Source organism: Halichoerus grypus, chromosome 9 (genome assembly GCF_964656455.1).
Source record: "Halichoerus grypus chromosome 9, mHalGry1.hap1.1, whole genome shotgun sequence".
In the NCBI taxonomy this organism is placed as follows: domain Eukaryota; kingdom Metazoa; phylum Chordata; class Mammalia; order Carnivora; family Phocidae; genus Halichoerus; species Halichoerus grypus.
Genome location: NC_135720.1, coordinates 27,346,606 through 27,374,183, shown reverse-complemented (window position 1 = coordinate 27,374,183; position 27,578 = coordinate 27,346,606). Strand labels below are relative to the sequence as shown.

General features: G+C 38.9%; 1 protein-coding gene across 7 annotated transcripts in view; it reads left to right on the top strand.

The window, feature by feature from the left end:
- LOC118539363 (uncharacterized) overlaps nt 1-27,578 on the top strand; it is a 75,012-nt gene that overhangs the window by 34,606 nt on the left and 12,828 nt on the right. For all 7 annotated transcript variants that reach the window (XR_013441083.1, XM_078054678.1, XM_078054677.1 and 4 more), the window contains exons 4-5: nt 25,486-25,558; nt 26,900-26,974. Coding sequence is in view for 6 of the 7 variants with exons in the window: in XM_078054678.1 (XP_077910804.1) it covers nt 25,486-25,558; nt 26,900-26,974 (148 nt within the window). In the remaining variant the exon portion in view is untranslated. The remainder of the gene's footprint in view (nt 1-25,485; nt 25,559-26,899; nt 26,975-27,578) is intronic.

Sequence of the window (27,578 nt, the reverse complement as noted above, 5' to 3'; positions counted from 1 at the left end):
AAATCATGTTCAAGTCTTCAATGACTACTTTTTGTGCCGCGCAGAGACCTACTTCGCATAGCCCCTTCTCTCACCAACTTTAACATGCAAACCAACGTACTAACGTATGTCTGCAAAATGGTAAAAGGGATGTTCCCTTTCAAGAATAAACAAAAGAAAAATGTAGGTAACCAAATCCAATAAGGAGAATGCATGTAACAGCATGGTATTGTAGAAAGAACCAAGTTACATTTTCAGCATCACTGATACTGATAAGTCACTCGATGAGCCATTTTGAGACACCTCTGTTTGCAGTGTGCAAAGTTAACAACTGGGTCCCATTTATAACATTCCACTTAATAACAGGCTTCAGAGTCCAGGTTTAGAATTTCAGATTTGCAATTTACAGGCATACTTGCCTCCAGATATCAGAAGACAATTTTAAATTGGATAAAATCATTGAGGAGAAGGTAGATCATGTTACTGCATATCTTTTAAAACTCTTAATGGGAGTACTATCATTAGTATGATAGGTTTTTCTTGAATTGCTTTTGTTTTGAATCATCTTAAGATCTTAAACCTTTCCCCTTCCTACCAGAGTCATACTTAGTAGCCTCTTTCCATACCTACCCTGGAGTACAAAAATGTAATCCTCCAAACAATTGAAAACTTTTTAACATGGAATGTTGAATCTTATGATGAGTCTTGTTGAATTCTCCAGTCTTTGGAGCATAATATTTTGAAAAAACAAAACACACATGGTCTGTGGAGGCTGACTGATCTGTGTTCATATAGCTATTCAGTTAGAACCTCTGCACTTGCCCTCACTGAGCCTTGCTTCACTCTTTGTTGAAATGGGTAAAATATTGCCAACTTTACAGAGTTGTTTCAAGGACTGAATGAGAATGACAATAATAGTTAAGATTCATGAAGGAATTTCTATGTGCTAGAAACTGTTGGGGAGGAAAACACTTTTCCTCTACCCTCAGGTTCCTTGTCTGGGGGGCCTGTGAATTTAACTGAAAAAATACAGATTAAAATGAGAGAAGGTGGGCGCCTGGGTGGCTTAGTCGTTAAGTGTCTGCCTTCGGCTCAGGTCATAATCCCAGGGTCCTGGGATCGAGTCTCACTTGGGCTCCCAGCTCGGCAGGAAGCCTGCTTCTCCCTCTCCCACTCCCCTTGCTTGTGTTCCTGCTCTCGCTATCTCTCTCTCTGTCAAACAAATAAATAAAATCTTTAAAAAATAAAATAAAATAAAATGAGAGAAGGTTCCATGTTCCATGTAGTGTTCCATGTAGTGATCCATTACTAATGATGTAATGTATGGTGATTAACATAACATAATAATAAAAAATAAATAAACAAAAAAATAAAAAAATAAAATGAGAGAAAGAATACAAATTTATTAATATGTTTGCACGCACAGGAATTCACAGAGAAGAAGTGAAACCCACAGGAGTGGTTAGACTTGGGATCTTATATACCATTTTAGCAAAAGAAAGAGGGTTTAGGGTTCAAGGAACTATAAATTGTGGAGAAGTAACAAGGAAATACATGGCAGAACTAATGAAAGGTTATTTTGGTAAGCTTTGTTTATGCAGACTCATTTTGGTGCTGACTCTCTGTCTCTTGCAATACAGGTTGCTTTCTTCATCCTAGTACGGGAGGGTGGGGAAATCTTATTCCAGCTTTACAAAGGGAAATGCATGCCTTGCACGTAGGCGGGAAAGGGGAGGGCAGAGAACTCTTTCCTGTATCTGTTGATTCTTAATAGCCTTTAGTTGAAAATAATCTTTATGCTGGGTGCCTGGGTGGCGCAGCTGGTTAAACATCCAACTCTTGGTTTTGGCTCAGGCCCTTATCTCAGGGTCCTGAGATCGAGCCCTGCATTGGGCTCCACGCTCAGCATGGAGCCTGCTTGAGTCTCTCTCTCCCTCTCTCTCTCTCTCAAATAAATAAATAAATCTTAAAAAAAATAATCTTTATGCTGAAGTGGCATATTTTGGGGTGGCATACCCTGATCCCTTCAGTATCGTACTGAGAGCTTTACATTGACTTGATAATTCATGCAGATGAAGTGCACATGGAAAAGGTGCCACGTTGATTAGGCCAGAGAAATGGGAATTTATTCCCTCTTTCTATGTCATTATAAATTTTTGTAAGAAATTTTTACATAGTAGACATAATAGCCTAATGGACACATCTTAATATACTTCACCATTTCCCTATAGTTGAAGAGCATTTAGATTGTTTCTACTCTTTGTTTTGTTATTAAAACTTACATAGCAATGAATATTACTGTGCCTGAATTTATATTTGCATTTTGAATTTTTCACCCTTAGTACACAGGCCCAGAAATATAATTACTGAGTCAAGGGATATGAACAATTTAAGGCAAATTTGCTTTCCAAGTGGTTACCCTAATTTATCAGTCTCATCCCATCCTTGCTATTATAATTTAATCTTCTTCTGGTTGATGGTTGTAGAATGGTACTTTGTTTTACTTTAACATTTTAACATTACTAATGAATTGAATAATAAAAATATTTACTGGCAATTTGTATTTCTTCTATTGATAACTGTTTATTTATGTCTTTTTCCTATTTATTTATGTTTTGATGTTTTTCTTATTGATCCCTAAGAGTTCTTCATATATTAAGAGAAACTCTTTGTTCATTATCTGTTAAAAAACAAAACAAAAACAAAACGCCCACACCTTGCTGTTTGTTTTTTACTTCAGCTTATGTTAAATTTTAAGATTTATTATAATTTGAGGTTTTATGGGGTAAAAAAAATCTATCAATCTTTTTCTATTAAACCTTCTTCCACTGTTTTTATAATCTAAAACTTTTCACCTTCCAGAGATCAGAAAAAAATGTTGAAGGGTTTTCTTCTAAGTTTATTTTTGGTTCGAGTTTTTTCAATTTAATTCTCTGGTTTAGAATTTGTTTTGATGTGTGGTGTGGGAAAAATATCAAAGTATTTTTTTCCACTGTATCACAAAGATAGGCCCACATAACTTGGGCCCCATTAAAATTAAATGAACAAAGACATCTAAAGCAAAACACCCAAAGCCAAAAAAATCAATTAATGGATTTTTTTTTCTTGGAAAACTATCTTTACAAAAGAAAGAAACTTAGAAAACCGTTATGTAAGCTCAGGTTTAGCCCAGGATTTTTAAAACACAAGAAAAATTTCTTTTCATATTAATTATTCAAGGCATACAAAGCATTGCTTTTCCCTTATTCTAGAGTACACATATCTGTTTCTCTTGCTATATAAAAATGTTGAGTCTTCTATATCTCTATGTCTACGTCTATCTATGTACATACATGCATACATTCCTCATGTGGCCACTACTCACCTCCTAAACCTCGTGAAAATGAAATGATCCTCCAGGTGAATGAGAACTTGTAGTTGTGGTACAAAGGACTTGCTGGATTAATTCTTTGCCACGCTGCAAGTTGAGACCTCAGGAGGGTATCCTGATTGAGATTGAAGCATATACATAAATAAATCCCCAGCCAATGCTTGATTTGAATAGATATATGGGGGCTGGGATGGAATTGACCAGATGCTGGACCATATGATAAACACAGAGGGTCATGGTGTGGTATAAAAACCGGGCATTTTTATGGTACAGCTGGCCATGCATAATCTTCTCCTAATTTATAAGCAGGAGCATCTGTTCTCTAGCTGCCACTCTTTCCAATTTTCTAACGGCCTTCTCCTTGAGTCTCTTGTTTAATCGAGCAGCTCCCCCATGCTGCGGGGAAGAAGGCAGGGGTTACCAGCAGGGAAAAATGAGATGGCCCTGAATCTGCCTTTCAGAGAAGAAAGGGAAAAATACCTCCAGAAAGAGTCTTGGTCTTATTCTCAGTAAGATTTCTTTATTATCCAATGGCATTTTGAAAATGGTTTTAAATGGAGCATCTTGGGCTGCCATCATTGGGCTGGGTCATTATAAGGAGAAATTTCTCTCTACCCCTTAATCAATAAGAGGAGAATTGAGGCCAAATTAGAGCCTCACATTGCTTCCAGTCAGAGTAAGTATCTCTTTCTGTTTAATTTGGATCAACTAGCAGTCCAGGAGACTACACAGGCAAAATTGGGAGGTAAGAGCCAAGACGTCCTTCTCACCATACAACTCATTTCAAAAAACAAAAAAATACAAGCCCCCCCAAAAAAACCCAAAAAGCCTTTGAGAGGGACTATCTCCCTACTCACTGTTCTTTCCTTCTGTTACCATTTTTCTTTCTGCTTCTTGCCAGGGCAGGGTGGGGTTGTGGTGGTGGTGGCATGCCCTTCGTTACCTACTAGAGGAGGTTCAGCTTTCCACTGCCTCTTTGTTCCACCTCACTGATATCATAGGTGACGGAACCTTAGAATGTTTTTATTTCAAAAGGGACTTCTACCACTGGTATTAAAAGATTCAAAGAAATGAACATCTTAATGATGGAATTTTGGTTTTTGGGGAACACATAGATAATATAGTTTAAAGAGAAGGAATACTTTACCTTCAAATAAGACTATTTTGGAAGAAACTCATTGGTCTAGGGCTTAGAAGAGTCTTTAGTTCTGCCCCTCCTAGTATTGTGATGTTGGTACTGTCAGGCTCTCTGAGGCTGTGTTTCCAGAACTTAACAATGGGAATAATAAGTACTCCAATTCATTTTACAAAAATACCTTTTAAGGTAAAAGAGATGAGACAAATAGAAGTGACTATGATTAAATCCGTGGACATGTGGAATATTAGAACTACCTGAATTCTTCTAATTTATATAACTAATATAATTTATCATCCAAACCAATATACTTTGGAACAGAATGGGGGTGAGAACTGCACAGGAAGCTGTGATAATAGTAAACTGTCCTGGGAAAATCTGGACATATGGTCTCCTTGGCCATAAGAGGCTCTAGAAGTCATATGCTCTAATTACTCATAAGACTAACTTTGTTGGGGCACCTGGGTGGCTCAGTTGGTTAAGTGACTGCCTTTGGCTCAGGTCACGATCCCAGGGTCTTGGGATCGAGCCCCGCATCGGGCTCCCTGCTTGGCTGGAAGCCTGCTTCTCCCTCTCCCACTCCCCCTGCTTGTGTTCCCTCTCACACTGTCTCCCTCTCTCTTTCTCTGTCAATTAAATAAATAAATAAATAAAATCTTAAAAAAAAAAAAAAGACCAGCTTTGTCCCTGGACACTATACACATAAGAGAGGATAGAAAAATAAATAAATAAAAGGCCTTTCCACTGATTTGTTATGTGTTAGGGGAAACTGAGCACATTCAAAAACTCAACGATGTTATATGTGATGATCCTCCAATGTTGCCTTTTGACCCAGCATCACCTTGGCCATTTGTACTCCCAGGAGCCTCTTGCCCTCTCCATCCAATAGTGTTGATAGAACAGTAAAGAAGCAAGCCAAGTGGTTGAGATGATTTCTGCAGTGCTTTGCACACAATGGGTAAAGGTCAAAGGAAACTGTGACCCTGATGATCCCTTCTCACTCCCTCCTTCAGCTTTACCCATTTCTCTTGGGGCATGTATACTGTCCTTGAATGCCTGTGATCTCCCCACCATGTCCTGATCCAGCCTACATCCATAAACACTGATGGTGCTCTGTGTTTGATATAATAAAGTTTCCCCAAATCCTCTGATCATAAGAATCACCAGGGGTGCTCTCCTCATGATTCTGAGTCAGTAGATTTGAAATAGGGTCTGCTGATCTACATATTTAACCAAGTTCCTGGGTGATTTTTATGATCACATGAGTCTGAGATATATGGATTTAATAAATTTGAGAGAAGAAATATGCCTTCCAGATCTTTTCAACCAGTGGTTATTAAAGTATGGCTTTCCAACCAGCAGCATCAACATCACCTAGGGACTTGTTAGAAATGCAAATTATTGGTGCTATATTGGGTAGGAAGTCTGGGGGTGGTGGTGGAGGGAAGTGACCTGTGTTGTAACAGACCCTCTAGATGATTCTCATGTAAGCTAAAGTTCCAGACCACTGATTTGGACCAACCCTTTTTTCTTGTCGTCCATTTTATAGATTAGGAATGTTGACATGCTCTTCTCTCACTTTGGGATCTTGGGTGTTGAGAGAGGGACCTATAATCCCCAGATGATTGGGAACAGGGTAGAAGACAGATGGTAGGTGGTTATTGAAGATGGGCATGACCCTCCAATTTGTCTCCCTGCTCCCAGAGTGAGGGGTCTTGTATATGTAGATAAAAACTCATGTTTGCCAAGGAACTGCTAAAAGACACAGGTTTCTGAAGAGCCACACCCCTGTGGTAGACCAGAGGCTGGGTGTTAATAGTGACTCCCCACCAAAGAAATCCCCTGAGAGCCCAGACACCAAGAAGCCCCAGTTCCTTACAGAAAAAGACATGTTTCACTCTTCGTGAAGTTTCAGCTGTGCTTTCGGTGGTTAGTCTCTGTTTATTCTCAGAGTGGTTGATGAAAGACTCTTCTAATTAGTGCTGCAGAAGAACATCTGAAATTGTAAACTATAGGCAACTATTGATGTGGTTTAATTACACATCTTCCCCTGTCACACTGAAATAATGAGTATTCAGACATCTCATATACTCAAAACAAGTGTTCACAGACTTCCGTCATTGACTACAATTTTCACAATGTTTTCAATGTTCAGGTACAATATGTGTTATTATTTATTTAATATTTTTCATTTATTCTACTTAAAAGCTATTTTAGAATAGTTTTAAATTTCCAAAAGATTTATGAAAATAGTACAGAGATTCTCCCATATATATGCCCCTCATTCAGTTTCCCCTATCATTAACATCTTATATTTGTAGAGTATATTTGTCATAATTAATGAATTAATATTGACGCATTATTATTATTAGAGTCCATACCTTATTCCAGATTTTCTTAGGTTTTACCTAGTGCCCTTTTTCTGTTTCTTGATTCCATCTAGGATATCAGTAAATTAAATTTATTACTCATATTTGGCTTTTAACTGAGACCTATTGAACAGCTAACTAATGCGAAATGATGCTACTCTGGCTACTGCTTTTGCTGTGAATATAAAAGCCCTTTGTCTCTGACCCAAGAGTCTCCTGTCTACTGTCAGCATCAAAGAAACTTTGACAAGCTAACTTGTTATCTTACAATACCAGATCTCTTAAAGTTCCCGACAGTTTGTTGTACAATTGAAGTGGGGCGCCTGGGTGACTCAGTCAGTTGAGCATCCAACTCTTGGTTTCAGCTCAGGTCATGATCTGGCAGTCATGGGATCAAGCCCCTAATAGGGCTCTGCACTCAGTGCAGAGTCTGCTTCAGATTCTTTCTCCCTCTCCTTCCCCCTCTGTTCCTCCCCACACATTCTCTCTCCCAAATAAATAAAATCTTAAAAAAAATAATAATTCAATTAAGTTGTGAAAGCCCTCTTACAAAGTGATTGTTAAAAGTTGCCAGATTTATAAAGAGTAATAAGGTTTATGAGTTGAACTGAAAAACTCAAGGAATATCAAGGGATTTGAATTTGTAGTTTCCATAAATTAAAATATTTATTTAAAAACATCACAACATTCCCAGAGTAAATTTTCTCGCATGAAGGATGCCATAAAACTTCTATAGATAATGCTCTACTGGACTGTCTCACATTGGGTAACTATCATATGAACTTACCCAGAGTGTTTATGGACACGAATGAAAAGCTTTACTGCCTTAAGGGCATTTAGCATATGATAAAGAGCTTTAATCCAAAGAATGAATCTCTAATGGTGGAATTTGGGCACCAGTGTGGGATTAACATTCCTCAAGTCATATTATGAGGCAGGGACTTATTTTGCAGATTCAAAGGATAGCGCAAAGTCCTCTTATCTTGATCTCTCCTGAATCCTCATGACCTAGAGCAGGCATATGATTTGTGCTCATTAAACATGTGTTAAGGCATTGTGATTGAACTAATTAATGATTTTAAACAAGAGAAAGCCATGATCAGATTTTCGTTTTAGAAAAGTTATTCTGGCTATCACATGAAAATTAGATGGGAGGAGGCAACTCTAAATAGAAGACCGGAAAGGAAGTGGCAAGTGAACTTGATAGTAGACACACAGCCGAGACTTCTAGGGTTTTGGAGAAGATTTTACCCTATTCAGGAAATAACTAGTCTGGTTCAGGAAAACAGCTCTTGGCTTGTTACCAGGCCCTTAGGGAGGCCAAAAGCCTGACCAAGTGTAGGTGTATGACCATGTCACCTAAGCTTCCCATCATTAATGGGTGTTCTCAGGGACCATCAAGCTGGAAGGCAGGGGGGGCATAATCAAGACTGGACCCAAACATGTTCTTAGAGCACAAATAAACTGCAGGACCTTGAGAATCAACAGGTAAGATGACCCATTCTGTGACTATGTGACCTACTCCACCTCTTTCCCAGATACACCAGCTTTCTTGGTATGCTCATGAGCAAATGTCCATGCAGTAGAGATGGAGGCTATGATACACAGCTCAAAAGCACGAGCTTCCTCTCACTGAAGCTGGCCTGCTTCTGCCCTTTTGAATGCCCCGATTGGAAACAGCAGCAAGCAACCTATGAACACCTTGTATGTTAACATATCTTAGAGGGGGCGGTGATTTGTCCCCATTGGTGTAGGCACATCTAGATTTAGGTTTGCTTTTCTTGCCCACCATGCTTCTGTTTGGTGCAGCATCTGTGGACTTACTGAGTATCTTATTGTCCATTATGTTCTGTCACACAACATTGCTTCTCAGAAAGTAGTCTCTTCATAGGAAAAGAAGTAGGGCAAATATATCCAACTATTTACTTGGCATCTCTTTGGTGATGTTTTAAAGGAACTTCATGCTCAACATATCCAAACCGGAACTCATGATCTTCTCAACCACAGCCCAGTGCTCGTGGGCCAGTTTCTGAGTGAATGGCACTGCCAGCTACCTGGGTACCCAAACCGGAAGCCTCAGTGTCATGCTTGGCACCTCCTCCTCTTTCATCCTTCATATCTAATCTCATGTTTGCCTTCTAGACATTTCTTAAATTCATCTACTTCTCTCCATTCTTACCATCCATGCTGGATGGAACTTTCAAGAAGACTTTTAATTACGTTATTAAATAAAGACTACCACAGCTTTTGCCCTTGCTTCTGCTTCCTTGTTCCTGATGGCTGAGTGGATAGGAGCCTTGGAAGTGCAGAAAGTGTCTTGGAACCATGAGGCAGCAAGAATGCGGACAAAAGCTGACAGGCAGAAGGATGGCAAAGTGGAAGAACAAAATGAGCCTGGATCCCCAAGGACTTGTTGCACTGCCATGATGTCTCAAAAATGGAGAATCTTCGTAAGAGGCAGGGATATGAGTGAAAATGGCTTTATTAAGTGTACTCAGCTTGTGATCAAAACTCAAGTTTAAATGGCTGTGGACTGTGTAACCCAAAAATTTGTGGGCTCTACCCCAGAATCTGCAGGATCAGCTGGTCTGCGATGCTTTTTCTTTCTTTCTTTCTTTCTTCTTTCTTTCTTTCTTTCTTTCTTTCTTTCTTTTTCTTTCTTTCTTTCTTTCTTTCTTTCTTTCTTTCTTTCTTTCTTTCTTTCTTTTTCTTTCTTTCTTTCTTTCTTTCTTTCTTTCTTTCTTTCTTTCTTTCTTTCTTTCTTCCTTCCTTCCTTCCTTCCTTTCCTTCCTTCCTTCCTTCCTTCCTTCCTTCCTTCCTTCCTTCCTTCCTTCTTTCCTTCCTTCCTTCCTTCCTTCCTTCCTTCCTTCCTTCTTTCTTTCTTTCTTTCTTTTTCTTTTTTAGATTTATTTGTGTAGAGAGAGAGGGCACGCGAGAAAGAGTGTGCATGCACTGGGCGGAGGGGCAGGAGAGTGAGAAAGTCTTAAGCGGATTCCTCGCTAAGCACGGAGCCCACCACGGGGCTCCATCTCAAGCCCCTGAGATGTCTACTTGAGCCAAAAACAAGAATTCATTGCTTAACTGACTGTACCACCCAAGTGCTCCATCCCTTTGTTTTCTTTAGGTCCAGTAGGACTACTAAAATCCTAAGTAAGTCATAAAACCGTAGTTGGCAAGATTATTGAAACCCCAAGAAAATGTAAAAAATGAAAGCCTCAGACTTTTGACTTCAGCTTGGGTCATGATCTTAGGGTCCTGACATCGGGCCCCACATAGGACTCTGTGCTCAGCGCAGTGTCTGCTTATTCCTCTCCCTCTGCTCTCTCAAATAAATAAATACATAAATAAATACATAAATAAAATCTTTAAAAGATAAATGAAAGCCTGGGAATGTGAAGGATAAGAATAAAAAATTTGTGCTATATAATCATTTTGGTACAATAGTTTTAATCGGTTTTATAAACTTCGCAATAGTTTGTCTTCTTTATGTTTCTTAAGGGAATTAGAACATTTCTGAGTCTTTAAATTTTAAAAGGTCTTTGATTAAATTTTTATTAAGTGTTTAAATGTTTGGATAAATCTAATTGGTTATATTCATTTTTTGATTACTTGTGTACATAATATATGGTTAATTAGGGAAATGCTTTTTTAAAGAATGTCACTTGGTTAATAAGTTAAACAGATTTATAAATGGAGCACTAGACGATGTGCTACTATTAAGAACACATTTCCTTCATAGGCTAAAACCCGTCGAACATTAAAGCATCTGTCCATCCCTTTCTGCTCTGGGTTCTGTGGCCTCAGCAGCACAAGATCCGCTCTGCTAAGGTGACCTAACTAACCACGGGTTCTTTGGTTCAATACAAGTATACTGAAAATATTCTGCGCACCACACACCCAGTGTGCTGACACAGTCCCACTCACAGCCCTAAACATCTGCTCTCTTGACAGACACCATTTAGACCATGGGATGGCACTGATTCCTGTTTCCTGCTCTATGTCTGGAAACAAGATAGTGTGTGGAGTGGTAAGTTCTGTTCTCAAGATGCCAGAGCAAACAGCTTCAGATTACATTAGGAGGACTTGAAAAGTAGACCTGCTCAGTAAGAGAAAAGACAAATTGATTTGCCACTCTTCCTTCCATTACATGAATTAAACTAATAAATGTTTGCATCCAAGGCATCTTTTCCAAAATCATCCATTTTCTTGCTCTGTTCGTGCTCCAAAACATCTTTCCAGAAGTGTTCACACATTAGTGTTGCATACACAGCAGTTGCATGTAGTAGTAGCTAAGACATATTTTGCAGGACTGAACACTTCTTTTTTTCTATTGTATCTCGTAGGTGTAGATGGAATGTCATGAAAGGTGATACTATTGCTTCTCTAGACAATCAGAAGGAGATGGTACCTTAGAATTGTGAGTTATTATAAAATATATAATATGATTTCATTGAAATCTCAAAACATTACATTTTCAACTTAAATAGCTTTGATATTGAAATCTCATTAGTTATAGATATAATTTTATTAATTATAAAGTGGTCATTAATTATCCTTTTATTTTGCTTTTTTTGCTTTTTTAATTTTAATTTTTGTTTTAGAGAGGGAGAGAGAGGAAAGGAGGAGCAGAGGGAGAGGGAGAGAGAATCTCAAGCTGGGCATGGAGCCTGACATGGGGCTCAATCTAACAACCCTAAGATCAGAACCTGAGCTGAAATCAAAAGTCAGATGCTTAACCAGCTAAGCCACACAGGCACCCCTATTTTGCCTTTTTAAAAGAAGATATCCTAGATATTTTAATGGAAAATAGTTTTTTGAAAACAATACAATAAAAATATTTATGTTTTACCTTAACATTTATTTTAAAAATATAATCAAGTTCAAGTCCATATAAATTATATTTTATTTTTAATCCTAAATCATAAAGAATAGCCATAAGTCAAGAAGGTGGTAGGAACTGAATTTCATGATAGAACATAATATAATTTGTTCATCTGCTTATAGATGGAACAGTTTGGTGAAACATACATCATGAAAAAAAGGTGAAAAGAAAAAGATAGAGAAAATCTTGAAATAAATGGCCGGCTTAACTTAAAATCTGGAAACAATGATAGAAACTAGACTTCACAAACTATTTAATGAAATTTTAATTACTGGTCAACACAATGAAAACGAACAAGAAAATCACTCTGAAATACATGGTTCAATCATTTCAGATGGAGTCTCTGTGACTTTATATTCTTTATTAAACGAAGATTTAATTACAGATCATAAAATTGTACACACAAAAAGCACAGATGTAATCATCCAGCTGGAAAGAAAGAGGGAATAGATAGCAAACAATCAACAGTATTTGAGCAAGGCAAATTAACACCAGCAGAAAACACTGATGTCATGTTTATATAGAATAATACTATATGTCCGATATTTAACCAAGCATAATGATGCTTTTCCGGTAATAACAGCAAAATAGTTAAGGAAAGCAATGTGAAATTTCTAGGTTCTGTAGAAATTATTCTGAAATTTGACTCAATAATGGGCCAACATGTAAGACTTTTTAAATGCAAAAAGAGTCCCTTTCTAGGATAGAGAATTCAAACTGAGATCATTCACTAAATATGTAATGAAAAGAAAGAATGAATCATACATAAAAATCGAAAAGGCAAACATTTTAAGTTTACCTAGAGCAAGGACAAAGGTCAATGTTTTAACAACAAATATTTATCATACATATTGCTGAGCTAACATAAAAAGGAAACAAGGAAGTTGAAATTAATGATTACCTCACTATCTTATACCTAATTTTAAAAAGTACAGGTCTGAACTGAAAAAACAACAACAACAACAACTTTAATCTTGAAATTTTAGTCATTGATTTAAAAGATTATCCAAAGCAAACCCATGATAATGGCATTAACATGGTTGGTAATGAAAATGGTATATACCCAGAATTTGGCCCCAAATCCAGAAGCATTCTTTAGGCCATGTATAGTATAGTTAGAATTTGTTACCAAGAGAAAAGGCTGATAGTAATGAAATTCTTTGGAACAGCGCAGAGATTATATACATATTTTCCTCTGCCTAAAGATGAAGCAGTTTGATGAAGCACATATAAAATTTGACCTTACAAGGGCGCCTGAGTGGCTCAGTCAGTTAAGTGTCTGCCTTCAGCTCATGTCATGATCCTGGAGTCCTGGGATCGAGCCCCGCATTTGGCTCCCTGCTCAGTGGGGAGTCTGCCCCCCCACTCATATTTGCTGTCAAATAAATAAATTAATTAATTAATTAATTTGACCTTACAAACCCTCTCAAAGGATGAGCATGCTGAATAATTGCTGTTAAATGAGTTGGTTTTTAATTCAGGCAAGATACAAGATGCCTTGAAAGAGTAGCATGGAACAGCTGTTCTCCAAAAAGAAAATCATGGTCTTTGGTGGAATATCAAACTAATTTTGAATTTTTGTTCTCTACAGTTGTTTGCTGTGAAGCATTATTCACTATTAATAAAATAAGCAAAGCTTTCCAAAAATAAAATATAGACAACAAAACCAACCTAAGTTTGGCTATTTCACTTTTCCAAAACAGTCTGTGGGCCTTGTAGAGGAAAATTTCTCCAAAGTGAAATCAGTAAAAACGATATCAGAACTACAGTGTCTGTAGGAAGGTTGTTTACTTCGCGTTACTGCCAGCGGAACATAAGATATGTGAAAATCTTGATTCAAACAACATAATTAGTCATTGTAAAATGACGTGAATAGAAGTGAAGGCATGAATAATATTATGAAGTAAATAGATAATGATAATAATAAATAGATAATGTATAAATCACATACCTCTTTAGTTTGTTATTCATCTGAATGTCACTGGCCATCCAGACATTGTAATAATAACTAAATTCAGTCATCGTGGATATTTGAGCAACTTTAAGTCACATAAAAACCATAGTTTTCCACACTTCTCAATTTTATGCTTATAAAGGCACATTTGTCAAGATTGCAGGAGAGGATGTATTTTAACAGCTTGTTTGCTTTTAAACACATAGTTTCTGAAATGTGAGCCTCATTTATTTCCGCTCTTCCCTTAGTCCCTGTAAATGCTGGGAATAGTTCTGCTCTTCACAAAGGATTGGGCCTCCAACACACAGGACCTCCCTGAGGCTGGCCTCACTTCTCCCCCTACCACATACCTAACAGGAAGTGAAAGGGACTTCTCCCTTCATCTTAGAATTGCTGCGAATGCACAGAGCTGAGGCCCACATGGGGTGACTACCTGCAAAAGCTAGAGTACCGCCAATTCCTGTCAGTTATTTTTCTCCTGAAATGCAAAGTGGAGGCCAAACTGGTCCTTCAATCCTCATTCCTATTCCCTCTGCCAGTTTATATAAGCAATGATAAAAGTTTATTGAAAAGAGAGGAATTCAGGGGCTCCTGGGTGGCTCAGTCAGTTAATTGTCTGCCTTCGGCTCAGGTCATGATCCCAGGATCCTGGGATCGAGCCCCAGGTCTGGCTCCCTGCTCAGAGGGGAGTCTGCTTCTCCCTCTCCCTCTGTGGCTCCCCCTGCTTGTGCTCTTTCATTCTCTATCTCTGTCAAATAAATAAATAAAATCTTAAAAAAAAAAAAGAAAAGAAAAGAAAAAAGAGGAATTCATAGGAGACTTGGTGCTTTCCCCCCATTGACATCTGAGGGGAAGTCCAAGAGGACAAATCCTGCTTCAAGGGGAGACTGGCGTCTCACCCCCATCTGGTGCTTGCTGACCTGCCACCACTTACAGGCTCCCCCGAGTGTTCCAGAGAGAAGGCTGATGAGAGAGCTCTGGTGGGGAACATGGTGGCTGAGAGTTCTTGACTTACAGGAGAAATAAGTGTGTTCCTCAGATTTGTGAACATACATACTGGTGCCTGCCTTCCTCCTGAAGAATTCTGATAGCAGGAAGCTGGCTAGAGTAGATTTGAATGGCTGCTCAAGGCAGGAGGGAAGGAGTAGTAGAAGTGCATTTCTCCCATTCAGTATGTCAAGGATGGTGATTTTCCCAGAGACAAGTAGGATAACTGGGTTTGAGCTGTCTTGGAACCTAACAGCAGAGGACTCAAGGAGTAACATGCTATGGGGTGGTCTGCAGAAAACTGAGGGGGTTTATAAAAGATCAGCAGTTGTAGTGGTCAGATTTCAAAATGGCACCCAACGATCCCTGCATCCTGGTATTTACAGCCTCATGTCGTCCTCTCCCAGATTGTACCTGACCTGACCATCATGGCAGAAGTGAGAGCATGTCACTTTTGAGACTGAGTTATAAAAGACACTGCTGCTTCCATCTCTTTTTTTCTCTTTCTTTCTCTCTCTCTCTCTCTTTTTCTGTCCAATCATGTGCTTTGGGGGAAGTCAGCTGCCATGTCATGAGCAACCTTATGGAGAAATCCATATGGCAATGACCTGAGTGAGGCCTTCTGCCAACAGCCACCTGAATGAGTTTGGGTTTCTGTCTACATTCTCCAGCCTCAGATTAGCCTTGAGATGACAATATCCCCAGCTGACAGCTCATCCTCAAACCAGGGTGGGGAGAGGGGTGGTAAATGGCAGGAGAGGAGAAACTTTGAATTAGGTATGGTATTATGGTTTTGGTTTAGCCTAGACTGGAGTTTCTAATACCTGAAATTGTCTGGAAAGTTAGTTTGACTGAGATGCCAAGAGTTAGGGAAGGGAAATTCAACATAGCATGAATGGATGCGATGATGAGAGACAGACCCAATTAGGTCAGCCCATTCAATCTAACAGGAACAAGCTAGGTGGGTGTTTGTATGTGTGTGTATTTCCTATGATATAGAGAAGAGGTAGGCAATCTTTTCTGTAAAGGTCTAGATAATATTTTAGGCTTTGTGGGCCACATATGGTCTCTATTGTACAGTCTTGAAAAAACTCTTAGCAAATGTAAATACACTCAGCTCGTGGGTTGCACAAAAATACAAAATTCAGGACAAGGACTAGATTTAGCCTTTGGACAATAGTTTACCAACATTTGATCTACATGATATACATGAACAAAGAAAGAGACACTAAGAGAAAACAGTTATCAGTGATAAAATGAAAGTTGTTCAAACCTAAGGATGGCATGACCGGACGAACTAAATCTATATTGAACTGAATGAGTAATGTGAATCTTAAAATCTTAAAGATTTAAAAGATGCTAACTAATATACATTTCATAAAATCCAAATGTGCTAAGTGCTCATATTGTTTTTAATGGATGTCTTCATTTGGGTCATCTCTGGCTCTGCACATTGGTCCCAGGCCCTTTTGAAACTGGGCATTGAGTAGCTAACTCCTACACAGTGAATTTAGGCTATTTGGAACAGAGGAGGCCATGACCAGGCCATTAACTTCCACATATGATGTGTTCAGAGTCCAGAAATCTTATGGAGAGCCTAATTTCTTTTTCTGAATAATGACAACAAAACAATACTTCCTTTCCGGGAAAAATACATTAATTCCATAATCCAAAGTACCATTTCTAACACAGCCCTTATTAAATACTATTTAGTCCCTTAAAACTTTGGCACTAAAAGTGCCATCTAAAAATAAATACCAATTTCAAACCCCAAGCCCAAGGTGTAGATGCAATAGATATACATTTTTTGGTATGTTTTAATTCTATTTTTATAAGTCATGAAGCAGTTTGGAATTCCAATTTACAACAACTGAAACATAAGAAGGTTCAAAGCCGTAGATGTAGCATGTAAGGATTTCTTTCCTCATTGAGAGGAAATTCTTATTTTTAAGGAGGAAACTTTTATTCATGTTAGCATTTGCCTAAAATTCAGTGTGGTACTGAAACAGATTACTTGTAATAAAAGAGAAAAGAACACAGAAAATAAATGCTGATCTTAGTGCCTTATGAAATAATTGAACACCATCACCCAAAGTGTTTTCTGTTTTTAGGAGAAGAACCTTATTGCAGAATGTTTTGTGAGGTGAAGTGAGGGTAGGACAAAAATGAAAATATCTTCCCAAGAAGATCCAATAAAGTCATGGATAACAGAGTCAAATGGAATACTAAAAGAAAGTTAAGATAAGTCAGGTTATCGGGCGCCTGGGTGGCTCAGTCGGTTGAGCGACTGCCTTCGGCTCAGGTCATGATCCCGGAGTCCTGGGATCGAGCCCCACATCGGGCTCCCGGCTCGGCGGGGAGCCTGCTTCTCCCTCTGACCCTCCCCCCTCTCATGCCGTTTCTCTCTCGCTCGCTCTCTAATAAATAAATAAATAAATAAAATCTTAAAAAAAAAAAAAAAAGACAAGTCAGGTTATCTTTCAATGTTAAGAATGACAACAAGGTGAAAGCTTCACTTGTCTGAGGGATTATTTCCATTGTTTAAAAAAGGTTTTCAAGTGGCCTTGTTCTTTGGGACACACAGAAACAAAATACTGGGGTGCTTGGGTGGCGTCGTTGGTTAAGCATCTGACTCTTGGTTTCAGCGTCATGGGATCGAGTCCCATGTTAAGCTCTGTGTTCAGAGTCTGCTTGAAAGAGTCTCTCTCCCTCTGCCTCTCCCCACTGTGCTCTCTTTCTCTCTCTAAAATAAAAAAAAAAAAAAAAAAAGGAACAAAACACTGGGTTGGCTGAATCATGGGTTGATCCAAAGTGGCACTTCTGATCTATATGTACACATATATACACACACACTTCACATCATTCTAAACCATAAACTAACCCATATGTGAATACATGTATATCTATGCGTATACATACAGGTACCCTTGCATATCAGAATTGTTTTCTAAAGACAATTGTTTTCTTCTTTGACATTTAAGAAATCTTCATTTTTTGCTTTTCCCCAAAATTTAACTATTTAAAATAAAGTTTTAATACTTTGAAAGAATTTTACACTGCCTCAATGACCAGACATAGGATATTATCAGTTGTACGTGCTTGGAAATCCCAGTATGTTTCTCTTAATACTTTGGTTTGTGAAGAGTTGAATGTGGAGGGAAAAGGAAATGGAATGCAGAAGAGGTTAAAAGAAGTCTGCTCAGAAACTATGCCTTTCTGTATTCTACTACTAACTAACTCATGTTTCTCAAATTTTGGTGAACTTAAAATTCCATGAGAAGCTTTTCTAAAATACATGGGTATAGCCCCCAACACTGGAGATTCTTTCAGTGAGTCTAGGGCAGGGATTGACAAACTTTTTCTGTAAAGGCTTGGAAAGTAAATATTTTAGGCTCTAGGCCATATAATAATTTGTCATGAAGGAAACTAGACTATGTCACTCCAAAATAGGCCTCTTAGACATAAAAAAACATTGTTAGCTGAAGGCAATGAAGAAGCCACAAACACAGGAAAAGTCTTGGTACCCTCCCCCTTTTCTGCCTAAAGGCAAGATATAAATTCTCCTTTTATTGGAGACAGGAATTCTCGGCCCAGGAGGGCACCAGAGGAGTCTGCCAACAAACCTTCCATCAGTTTCCTCCCGTATGTTGACCATACCACAGTTTGCCACCCTCGGGAGCCTAAACCTGCCTTCCTGGGTCCCGTCAGCTCTGTGTGAATGTATTGCTCTTTGTTGAAGATGCCAGATGAGCTGGAATACTAAGCCGCCATCTGGGTCACTCTTCGCTCACGTTCCTCCCTCTTGATACGTGCTGCACGTGTTAATGAACGATTTGTTTTTCTCTCGTTAACCTGCCTTTTTGTTAACTTAGGCTGAGAGCCTAAGATGGGGCAGAGGTGCAGTTTTCCTCCCCAACAATCACAACTATTTAACAGGGCCGTTCCAGTGCAAACCAGCCAGAGACAGTATGTGAGAAAGTGAGCACTACTGTATCCCAATAAAGCTTCAGTTCCAGGGCGGATTGGGTCCACGAGCCTATTTTTTGCCCATCTCTGATGGAGAGCATGGCCCAAGTATACTGTATTTGGAAAAGAACTATGTCTTTATAAAGTGCTCATAAAAATTTGTAAAAAAAAAAACAATACCCAAAACCCAATAGAAAATTGGCAAAAAAAAAAAAAAAAGAAAAGAAAAGAAAAGAAAAAGAAATAAAATGATTTTATAAAGAAAGGGAAAAAGCAATATAAGCAATAATTAAAGAAATGCAAAATGAAACAGAATACCACTTTTACCTGCTAAATTAGCAAACCCTAAAAGATTAGATAAGATGCACTTTTGTCAGGCTGTGGGAGAGCAGGTATACTCAATGCCCTTAGTAGGAGGATAAATTAGTCCATCTTCAGAAGACAGCTGAAGCACAGCTATCAAAATTATGTATAAAGAAGGTTTACAATAGCAATAAATTGAGAACCATTTAAAAATCCACCAAGAAGGACATGGTTGAAAAATTTTGGTATGCCTTTTTTTTTTTCCAAATTTTATTTATTTATTTATTAGAGAGAGAGCGCACACACAAGTGGGGAGAGAGGCAGAGGGAGAGGGAGAAGCAGACTCCCACTGAGCAGGGAGCCTGAAGCGGGCTTGATCCCAGGACCCTGAGATCAGGACCTAAGCTGGAGGCAGACGCTTAACCAACTGAGCCGCCCAGGTGCCCCTGTCTGTTCCATCTTATACTATAAAACATTATGAAGAATAAAGCACATCAGTATGCTGACCATGGCAGACTGTTGATTATCCTCCTAAATCATTATCTCCCTTTTTATTGAATGTGGGCGCCCTCTTTGGGACATTCGTCCAATTCCCTTGCAACTGGGTGTAGCCATGTGCCTAAGTCCTCACGGATGGGAAATGAATGCAATTGATGTGTATAATTGCCAGTTCATTCTCTTAAAGATGTTTCCTTTGAATCACTCTTCCTTCTTCTATTTCTGTGGCAGCCTTAGAAAGCTATGTGTTAGAGATTACAGCCCCCCCACTTCATTCCAATGGGTCCCTGAATGATTTCCTGGGACAGAACCTACTTTTCAACCCTGCACTGTAATGTGAGAAAGAAATTAAGAGCTATCATACTTCAACCAGGATGTTTTGGATTCTCTTTAGAGCAGCTTAAAATTTTCCATTTCCAATAGAAATGGAAAATGGTGTGGTCATAGTTAAAACATAAAATGTGGCATTGGTATAATGGGAGAGTGGCAGGTGATGGGGTCCATACGGCATTTCAGGCTCAAAGGCTGATGACCCTTGTTCCAGTTGACATACACATTTGGAAAAATGATCATCTGCAATAATGGGGAAAGCAGATTCCTTCCTCTGTTTCTGCAGAGGAAGCTCTTAGAAAGAGTCAGAATGTTAATCGTGTTCACTGTTTTTTGCTGTTTGTAAAAAGGCTTTTTAAAAAGCAATGAATGAAGGTAAGAATTGGTAAGTTCGTGAGCACAGATGGAAGAAAATAGCATCCAGAAAGGGGAGGCTTATCATGTTTGAAAAGCCAACGGATTCTACATCCCAAACTGTAGAGATAAACCAATGCTCAGAGCCTTTCTCGAAAGCCTGTCAAGACTCCTCAAAGAGAAGTCTCCAATAAAGAACACATTCCGGGTGCTGACATCCTACCTGACCTGATTTTTTTTTTTCAGGTAGCTTCGAGGTACCTGCCATTCAAATGAGGAAAAGTGGGTCAAACCTACAAGGCAGGAACTATGTCAGTCTGAAAATCTGTGTCCAGACAAGAACTCTGATGTCTGAAATCGAGGCTTTGGGAGGGATACTCTCTCTGAAGGCCTTGGGGAAGATTCTTCCCTGCCACTTCAAGCTTTTGGTGATTGCTGGCAACCCTAAGCATTCTTTGTTTCGTGGCTTCATAACTCCAAACTCTGCTTCCATCTTCATATGGCTACCTTCTCTGTGTCTGTGTCTAATTTTCCCTAGTTTTATAAGAACATCAGTCATAAAATTACTTCTGGATGAATTAAGTTTTCTTGCAATTTTGTTACCTTTTGCTATGTTGATTTTTAAATGCTATCTGATCACTCTTATCAATAGGTGGCCAGACTCCTTACTATGGTCATTCTCTGATCATTGATCACTAGTACCTACGTTATTGAGTCAAGTGATCTCCTGTGTTAATTCTATTGGTTTTGTCTTTCCAAGGTCAGATCTTGGATGCATAAAAAGATTTTTTCAAGATGTTTTACAAATAACCTATTACAAACTGTGGTTTCCTGGAGGTCCTCCAGGCAAAAGATCTAAGTGTGAATGTATATATGTATGTATTTAACTTTATTAAAGAAGGATGCTAAAAATAATTAGCTTTGGTGTGGCCCATATTTTTAGTTAGTTCAACACTGTTATAAGAGCTGCATGGGAAAAACTATCAAATAAAGGAGAGGCTCAAGCTTTTGTAGGTTAATTCTGTGTTGATAATGTATTGCTGATAAATGTGTTTCAGAGCATAGACAACTTTACAGGATAGATTGGAAGGTCCTGGAAATTTGTGAATGCCCTGCTATCCACAAGCCATTCTTACCTTCAGGGCATGTTCTACTGACTGAGCCAGCCAGGAGCCCTAGGCTTGGTGTTTTAAAATATTTTGGGGACCTTGAAAAGAGAGGAACTCACTCACATTTATAGTAACTGCAGGAAAAATCTGGTGGAGATGAATTTCTTGGGTTTAGTTTTCTAAACTTGGAATAGAAGAACAATTGAAAAAACATCTTTGGAGAGATGGAAATTATTGAAAATACAATTTCTGCAAAATTTTGAGATGGAAGTTAATCTTCTGGTCTTAGTCAATGCTTAAGTAGGTGCAGCTCTAGATTTGCTGATTATACCACAAGTTGGCTTCTAAATGTTAAATAATAGTTCTTGTTGATTCTATATAAGTGTGTCAGGCTGAAATACAAGATTATGATGACAGCAATGAAGGAACCATTAATAAAGGATAAAAGGGATTTTATCTTCATTTTTCTTCCTGTAGAGATATATGTGATTTTCAGAAGATAACCCTAAAGGTTATAGTTTCATTGACCTCCAGGATATTAACCAGATTTTTGTCTAACATTCTTTCTTTCAATGACTATAAGTACTTCTCTGTCTCCTGTAGTCCTTTGAATAAGCTTTACCATTCTTCTGGTACTCTCATTCATGAGTTAAATCTCTAATACACACTCATTTAAAGACACACACACACCACTGAAATATGAGTAAATATCAACCAGTATGGCTAAAATTTAAAATATTAACAATACCAAATATTTACAAGAATATAGAACAACTCAAATTCTCTTGTATTGCTGGTGGGAATACAAATTAAAATAATTACTTTGAAAAAATGGGTTTAGGGGCGCCTGGGTGGCTCAGTTGGTTAAGCGACTGCCTTCGGCTCAGGTCATGATCCTGGAGTCCCTGGATCGAGTCCCGCATCGGGCTCCCTGCTCGGCAGGGAGCCTGCTTCTCCCTCTGACCCTCCCCCGTCTCATGTGCTCTCTTTCCCTCTCTCATTCTCTCTGTCTCAAATAAATAAATAAAATCTTTAAAAAAAAAAAATAAAAAAAAAAAAATAAAGAAAAAAAAAAAAAGAAAAAATGGGTTTGTTAGTATCCACTAAAGCTAAACATACTTACACCTAATGACCTACTCCTGGGTATATGTATATGCAACAGAAATCCATGAGTATGTCTACCAGAAACATACATAAGAAAATTTATAGAAACTTTGTGATAGTCCCAAACTAGAAGCAACTCTGTCCACGAATAGAATAGATAAATTGTGTTTTAAATATACAATGGAAATCTATGCATTAATGTAAAGAGATGAACTATTGACACATGCTACAACATGATGGATTTTACATAGCTAACATTAAATGAAAGCAGACGCAGAATACTACATACTGTATGATTCTATTTATATGAAGTTCAAAAACAGAAAAAGCTTGTCTCTGAGATAGAAATCAGAATGTAGGTACCCCCTGGGGATACTAAGTGGGAGGGCTATGCAAAGAAGCCTTTGGCATGTTGGAAATATCCTATATCTTGGTCTGAAATACATACAGAATACCTATGTAAGAATTACTTACCTATATCCTTAACACTTGTGTTCTTTTTGGCATATAAGTTATAACTTAATTTTAATAGAAAGAAATAAATGTATTTTGGATAACCCACAGGCTCTGGAGGGTGGGAGTGGGGCAAGGAAGAGGACCTGATTTGGAGGCCGCACAGCCAAGAACAATGTCCAAGTTGTGTTGCAGACTGGCCCATTAAAGCCTCCTGTGCCGCAGCGGGCACAGCACGTGCAACTCCCACCACTTAAAGCTCAAACACTAGCCATCAGGTGCTGCCACCAAAACCACAGCCACGGCTGTCTCTGTGCCACTCTCTCACCACTCTGGCCAGCATGGATTCTGCACCAGACTGCTCATTTGAAACCCATTTTGGGATTCAAAGCCTGGGGCCGGGCTGTCAGATTGGCAGAACCTCAGTACTTGCCTCTTAGTTGCAAGGGAAGTGTGGAGAGAAAGCACCTGCTACTATTTCATAAACTGGCGGGGGGGGGGGGGATTCCTCAAACATAAGACAGTAGTTCCAATATGAAGCATCCTAAAAGAATAACCAAAGTCTGTGCAGGTGACGTAATTCAATTAGTCAACAAACACTTCAAGTGTGCCTCTGTTGTCCTAGCTATTGTGTTAGCGAAGGAAATCCTTGGGCTGCTTTCCTATTAGATTATTTTTCCTCCCTTATTTGTGGGAGAGGAAAGGAATTCACACCCATTCAGGGTGAAGGTGTTGAGATATTAAGTTCAGATCCTAGTAGTAGATCTTTTCCTTCCAGAACAATGTGAGCTCACTTTTCTTTTTATAGGTTTATGAAGAGTAATGAACTCAACTACATTTTCCTTAAAAGAATGAGATTTATTACTTTTGATAATGAAGTTGAACCACTGGAACACTATATACTGATGGCAGTGGGTCCCAGCTTGTGGAGGTCTTGGCAAACTGTTAGTGTCTTATCTCCATAGCTCCATTCTTGCCACTGTGGCAAAACTATCGATGCCTAGGATTGTGCCCTGGGGTACCATACAACACCAAATATAAGAACAGAAATATACTTGTAAGCTGGAGTTCTGCTAAGGAGTTGACAAACAATGTTTCCGGAAACATTCTTCTTTGCTAAAGTTATTTTGAGAAAACAAAAAAGAGCAGATTAATTTTAAACAACCCAAAATATTATTCTCCATGCAGATATGGAAGATAGAGGTGAAGCCAGGTCTTGGCTGGAATTTAGACAGAGTTACAAAGCCCTGTTCTCAAACCAGTAGAGATGACATGGTAGGAGACTATAATGGCAGCTGCCGTGTGTATGTGTGTGTGTGTGTGAAAGATAGAGAACAAGAGAGCTGTAAGCATTTGAAACAAGTATTGAAGACATTGTAGGTGTGGTACATGGAATAGAGTCACTAGTACTGCGAGGGGCATATACTAGGACATCAATAAATATTTGTGGCCTGAAAGTGGAGCATTCTAAAAGGACCTTTTGACCTTGAAGATTATATTAATAGAGCAATGGGGAGATACTGGCCCTTTGGTTTTAGTATTCATATAGCCATATGATTTCTGAAGAATATCACTTGAGACCTTGATTTGCTGTTATAAAAATGAGTAGAAATGAAAATCACATGTATCGAGTCCCAAGGTAGTGGCAAATTGAACCAAGTGGTATAACCAAATTGAGAATTTGCTGAACACATAAGGCCGTGGCTGACCCCATCTTTGATAAAGCCCTGACCAGAATAATACACAGTTGTAGGCCTTTCCCAAACCCAAACTGCATTAATTTTATCCTCTGTAGAAAGACACACTTTCTAGCAATGTTCCTCTCAGTATTTAAAGCGTATAGTAGACATAGAAAAAGTTTACTTTTGTTAATACAGCACACAGTTCCTACCATACACAACTTGTTATTTTATTATACTAGTCAAGGATCTCTGGGTTGAAAGTGATAGAAATTTAGTGAAAGTAAAGTAAGGGGTAAAAGCAAATTACTTGCTCACTCAAGTCAAAGTTCAACCGGATTTACTTGAATACCATCAGAAATCTCTCTCTCCATCTCTGCTCTGTTTTCCTTTGTGTTCACTTCAGTCCCTAATGGGCTTCTCTATCCAGTGGGCAAGTTGGCCCGTGGGGGCTCCACATTTAGCTGATCCTCAGAGCGCATGATCCCAGAGGAAAGAGCAGGCTTCTCTCCTCTGCTCTCAGTATTTGAGAAGAACCCTGACTGACCTACCTAAGTCAGATCCCACTAGGTGGAGGTGCTGTGCACGTGGCGGGTGTGGAAACTCCCTTGATAAAGTGACAAACAGGGACAAAAAAGAAAAGCAGAGCTATGGGGGCTGTCATGCGGTAATCTTGGGGTCAGTGGATGACATGAGGGGTGACTGGGAAGAAAATATCAGCTCTGCAATGATCGACCTAGGTGCTGTGCTGTCTCTTCTCACCATCTCCCACCTTCCTAGACCTTGAACGGGATTAAACAGACCCATCTCCAGGATCATCAGCCTTGGTATGATTTCAAGGACAGGGAACAGGGCCTTTCTGCCTAAAATATATATTTCCAGTTGCATAGTATATCTGGAATTAGTTTTACTCAAGGCAAAGTATATGGCTCCAGATTAATCTTTGATAGATAAAAAGCCCCAATGCAAACATCTGGCAGAACTGGCTCATGGTTGCCTTCTGTCATCAACAGGGGGTCACAAAGGATGAAGGCCCAGACAGGGGAAAGAATGTCCAATGGGCCAGCCCCTGCCCACAGCAGAGAGGTAAGTAAAGAGAGGCCAGCTATCACTGAAGTACTGAAAGGGATTGAGGTCTTAGCTTTAAAAAAAAAAAAATGACATCTTTGGGGCATTGGGGTCAAGGTCCCTCTCTCAGGATCACTCCTCTTCTGTAGAGATCAATTATGGTTGTTCACTCTGAGCAACACCAAGCACTGGGCTATGTAGTGAGTTTTATTATTGTTAAGACACAGAGGCCCACTTTCCTTTCTGGAGAATGTGGTCCCAACCAGCATGATAAAATAAACAAGGGAAAATCCACTGAAACAATAAAAAATGTTCTATTCTCCAAGGTCACTTATGTCTCTGGGTAAATGGCATATAATTAAAGGGAATCATACAGTTTGGTGTAAGAATTTCTATGGTTATAATTTTAAAAGGCTTGTCTAGAGTTCATTTTGTATCAGCTTTTCAACTCATCAGGTTGTTTTGTTGCTATTGTTGTTGGTTTTGGTTTTTGGTTTTTTTGGATTTGTTTTTTGCCTTGAAAACTTTGGGTCTTCTGCTACAAAATAAATTTCTGAATTTCTTCTTGAAAATCAAGATACCATAGAAATTATTGATACTAGACTTCAAGGCAACTTGGAGATAGAATATGCCAACTAGGGAATGTTTGCTAATAACTATATAGACTTAAGAGATCTTTCCAGTGAATACATACCTTCCAACCATCCAGGACAAACAGGTATTATTGGTGCTGCTCTATTTGTCCCTGAAAGCAGATGGCTACCCACCAGCTGCCCAGCTGTCCCATCAGATCTTCCTGCCCCCATTGCTTTCTTGACTTAAAAGTCAATACTTGCCCTTCAGTATACCAACTGACATCAAAGAAAAAAAAAAAAGAACTCCTAAAGTTCAACAGAGTGAAATTGACATTTAAAAAAGGAATTTTAGGGGTCCTGGGTGGCTCAGTCAGTTAAGCATCCAACTCTTGGTTGCAGCTCAGGTCTTGATCTCATGGGTTATGGGATCGAGCCCCAAGTTGGGCTAGCCACTCAGTAAGGAGTGCGCTTGAAGATTCTCTCCCTCTGTCCCTCCCCCACTCACACTCTCTCTTTCTCTCAAATATATAATCTTTTTTTAAAAAAAGGAATTTTAACTAGGAAACTAAAGGGATATCTGTACAAAATCCCAGAGGAATTTCTAGAGGGTCTGATAAAAGTGCTTAAGCTTTGAAGCAGATAGATATGGTCTCTGACCTTGTCAAATCACAACTTCTCGGAGGCTCACCTGTAAAGTAAGTGACCATCTATTTCATGATAATCATGACTGTCTTGTGAGCAGTTGTGAGGGTTAAAGATATGATTAATGTATGTGCAAATGCAGACTTATATGGACTGGAGCCTGGACCTGCTGAGGGATGTGCCCGGAGAAATGACCATCCCATCATCCATTTTTATGGTCAGTTCTTGTTATTGGGCTGAGATTGTCTCTAGATCTATCCTTAAATTCATTTTTTTCTGACCATATGGGAAAGCAATGTAACTAATTCTCTAGCTCTTGCTCTGTCTCTTACTCTCTCCCTCCATGCAATTCTGGGTAATTTTTAATCCATCTATTATTGTGTGTAATTGTATGTAACCAGAAGCATTTACTGTATTTTTATCACATTTTGGAGCAGTATTCATGAGGAACTGTACAAATATTATCTGATATGTATCTCTTCACAAGAAAGACAACCTTAAACACACATACAAGACAATGCCCAAAGTGGAGAAAGCAGTTTGTTTTTTTTTTGCCTACACAGCCTTAGGCCACAGACCTTTGCTCAGGGGGCAGTGGAGCTGCTGGGAGGTCATTGATGTTTTTTCTTTGGCCCTATAATCTCTGTCCACTTCAGTCCCTCTCCCAAATAAACCTACCACCCACTGTGTGCTTTCAGCTCCAAGCCAACTTCTCTACTTGGTCTCCAACCATCCCCCACATCCCCCAATCAAAATGTCAAAATGTCATTCATAACATCCTTGTATATAGAGAATATGAAGGTTCCACCAGCAAGAGACCC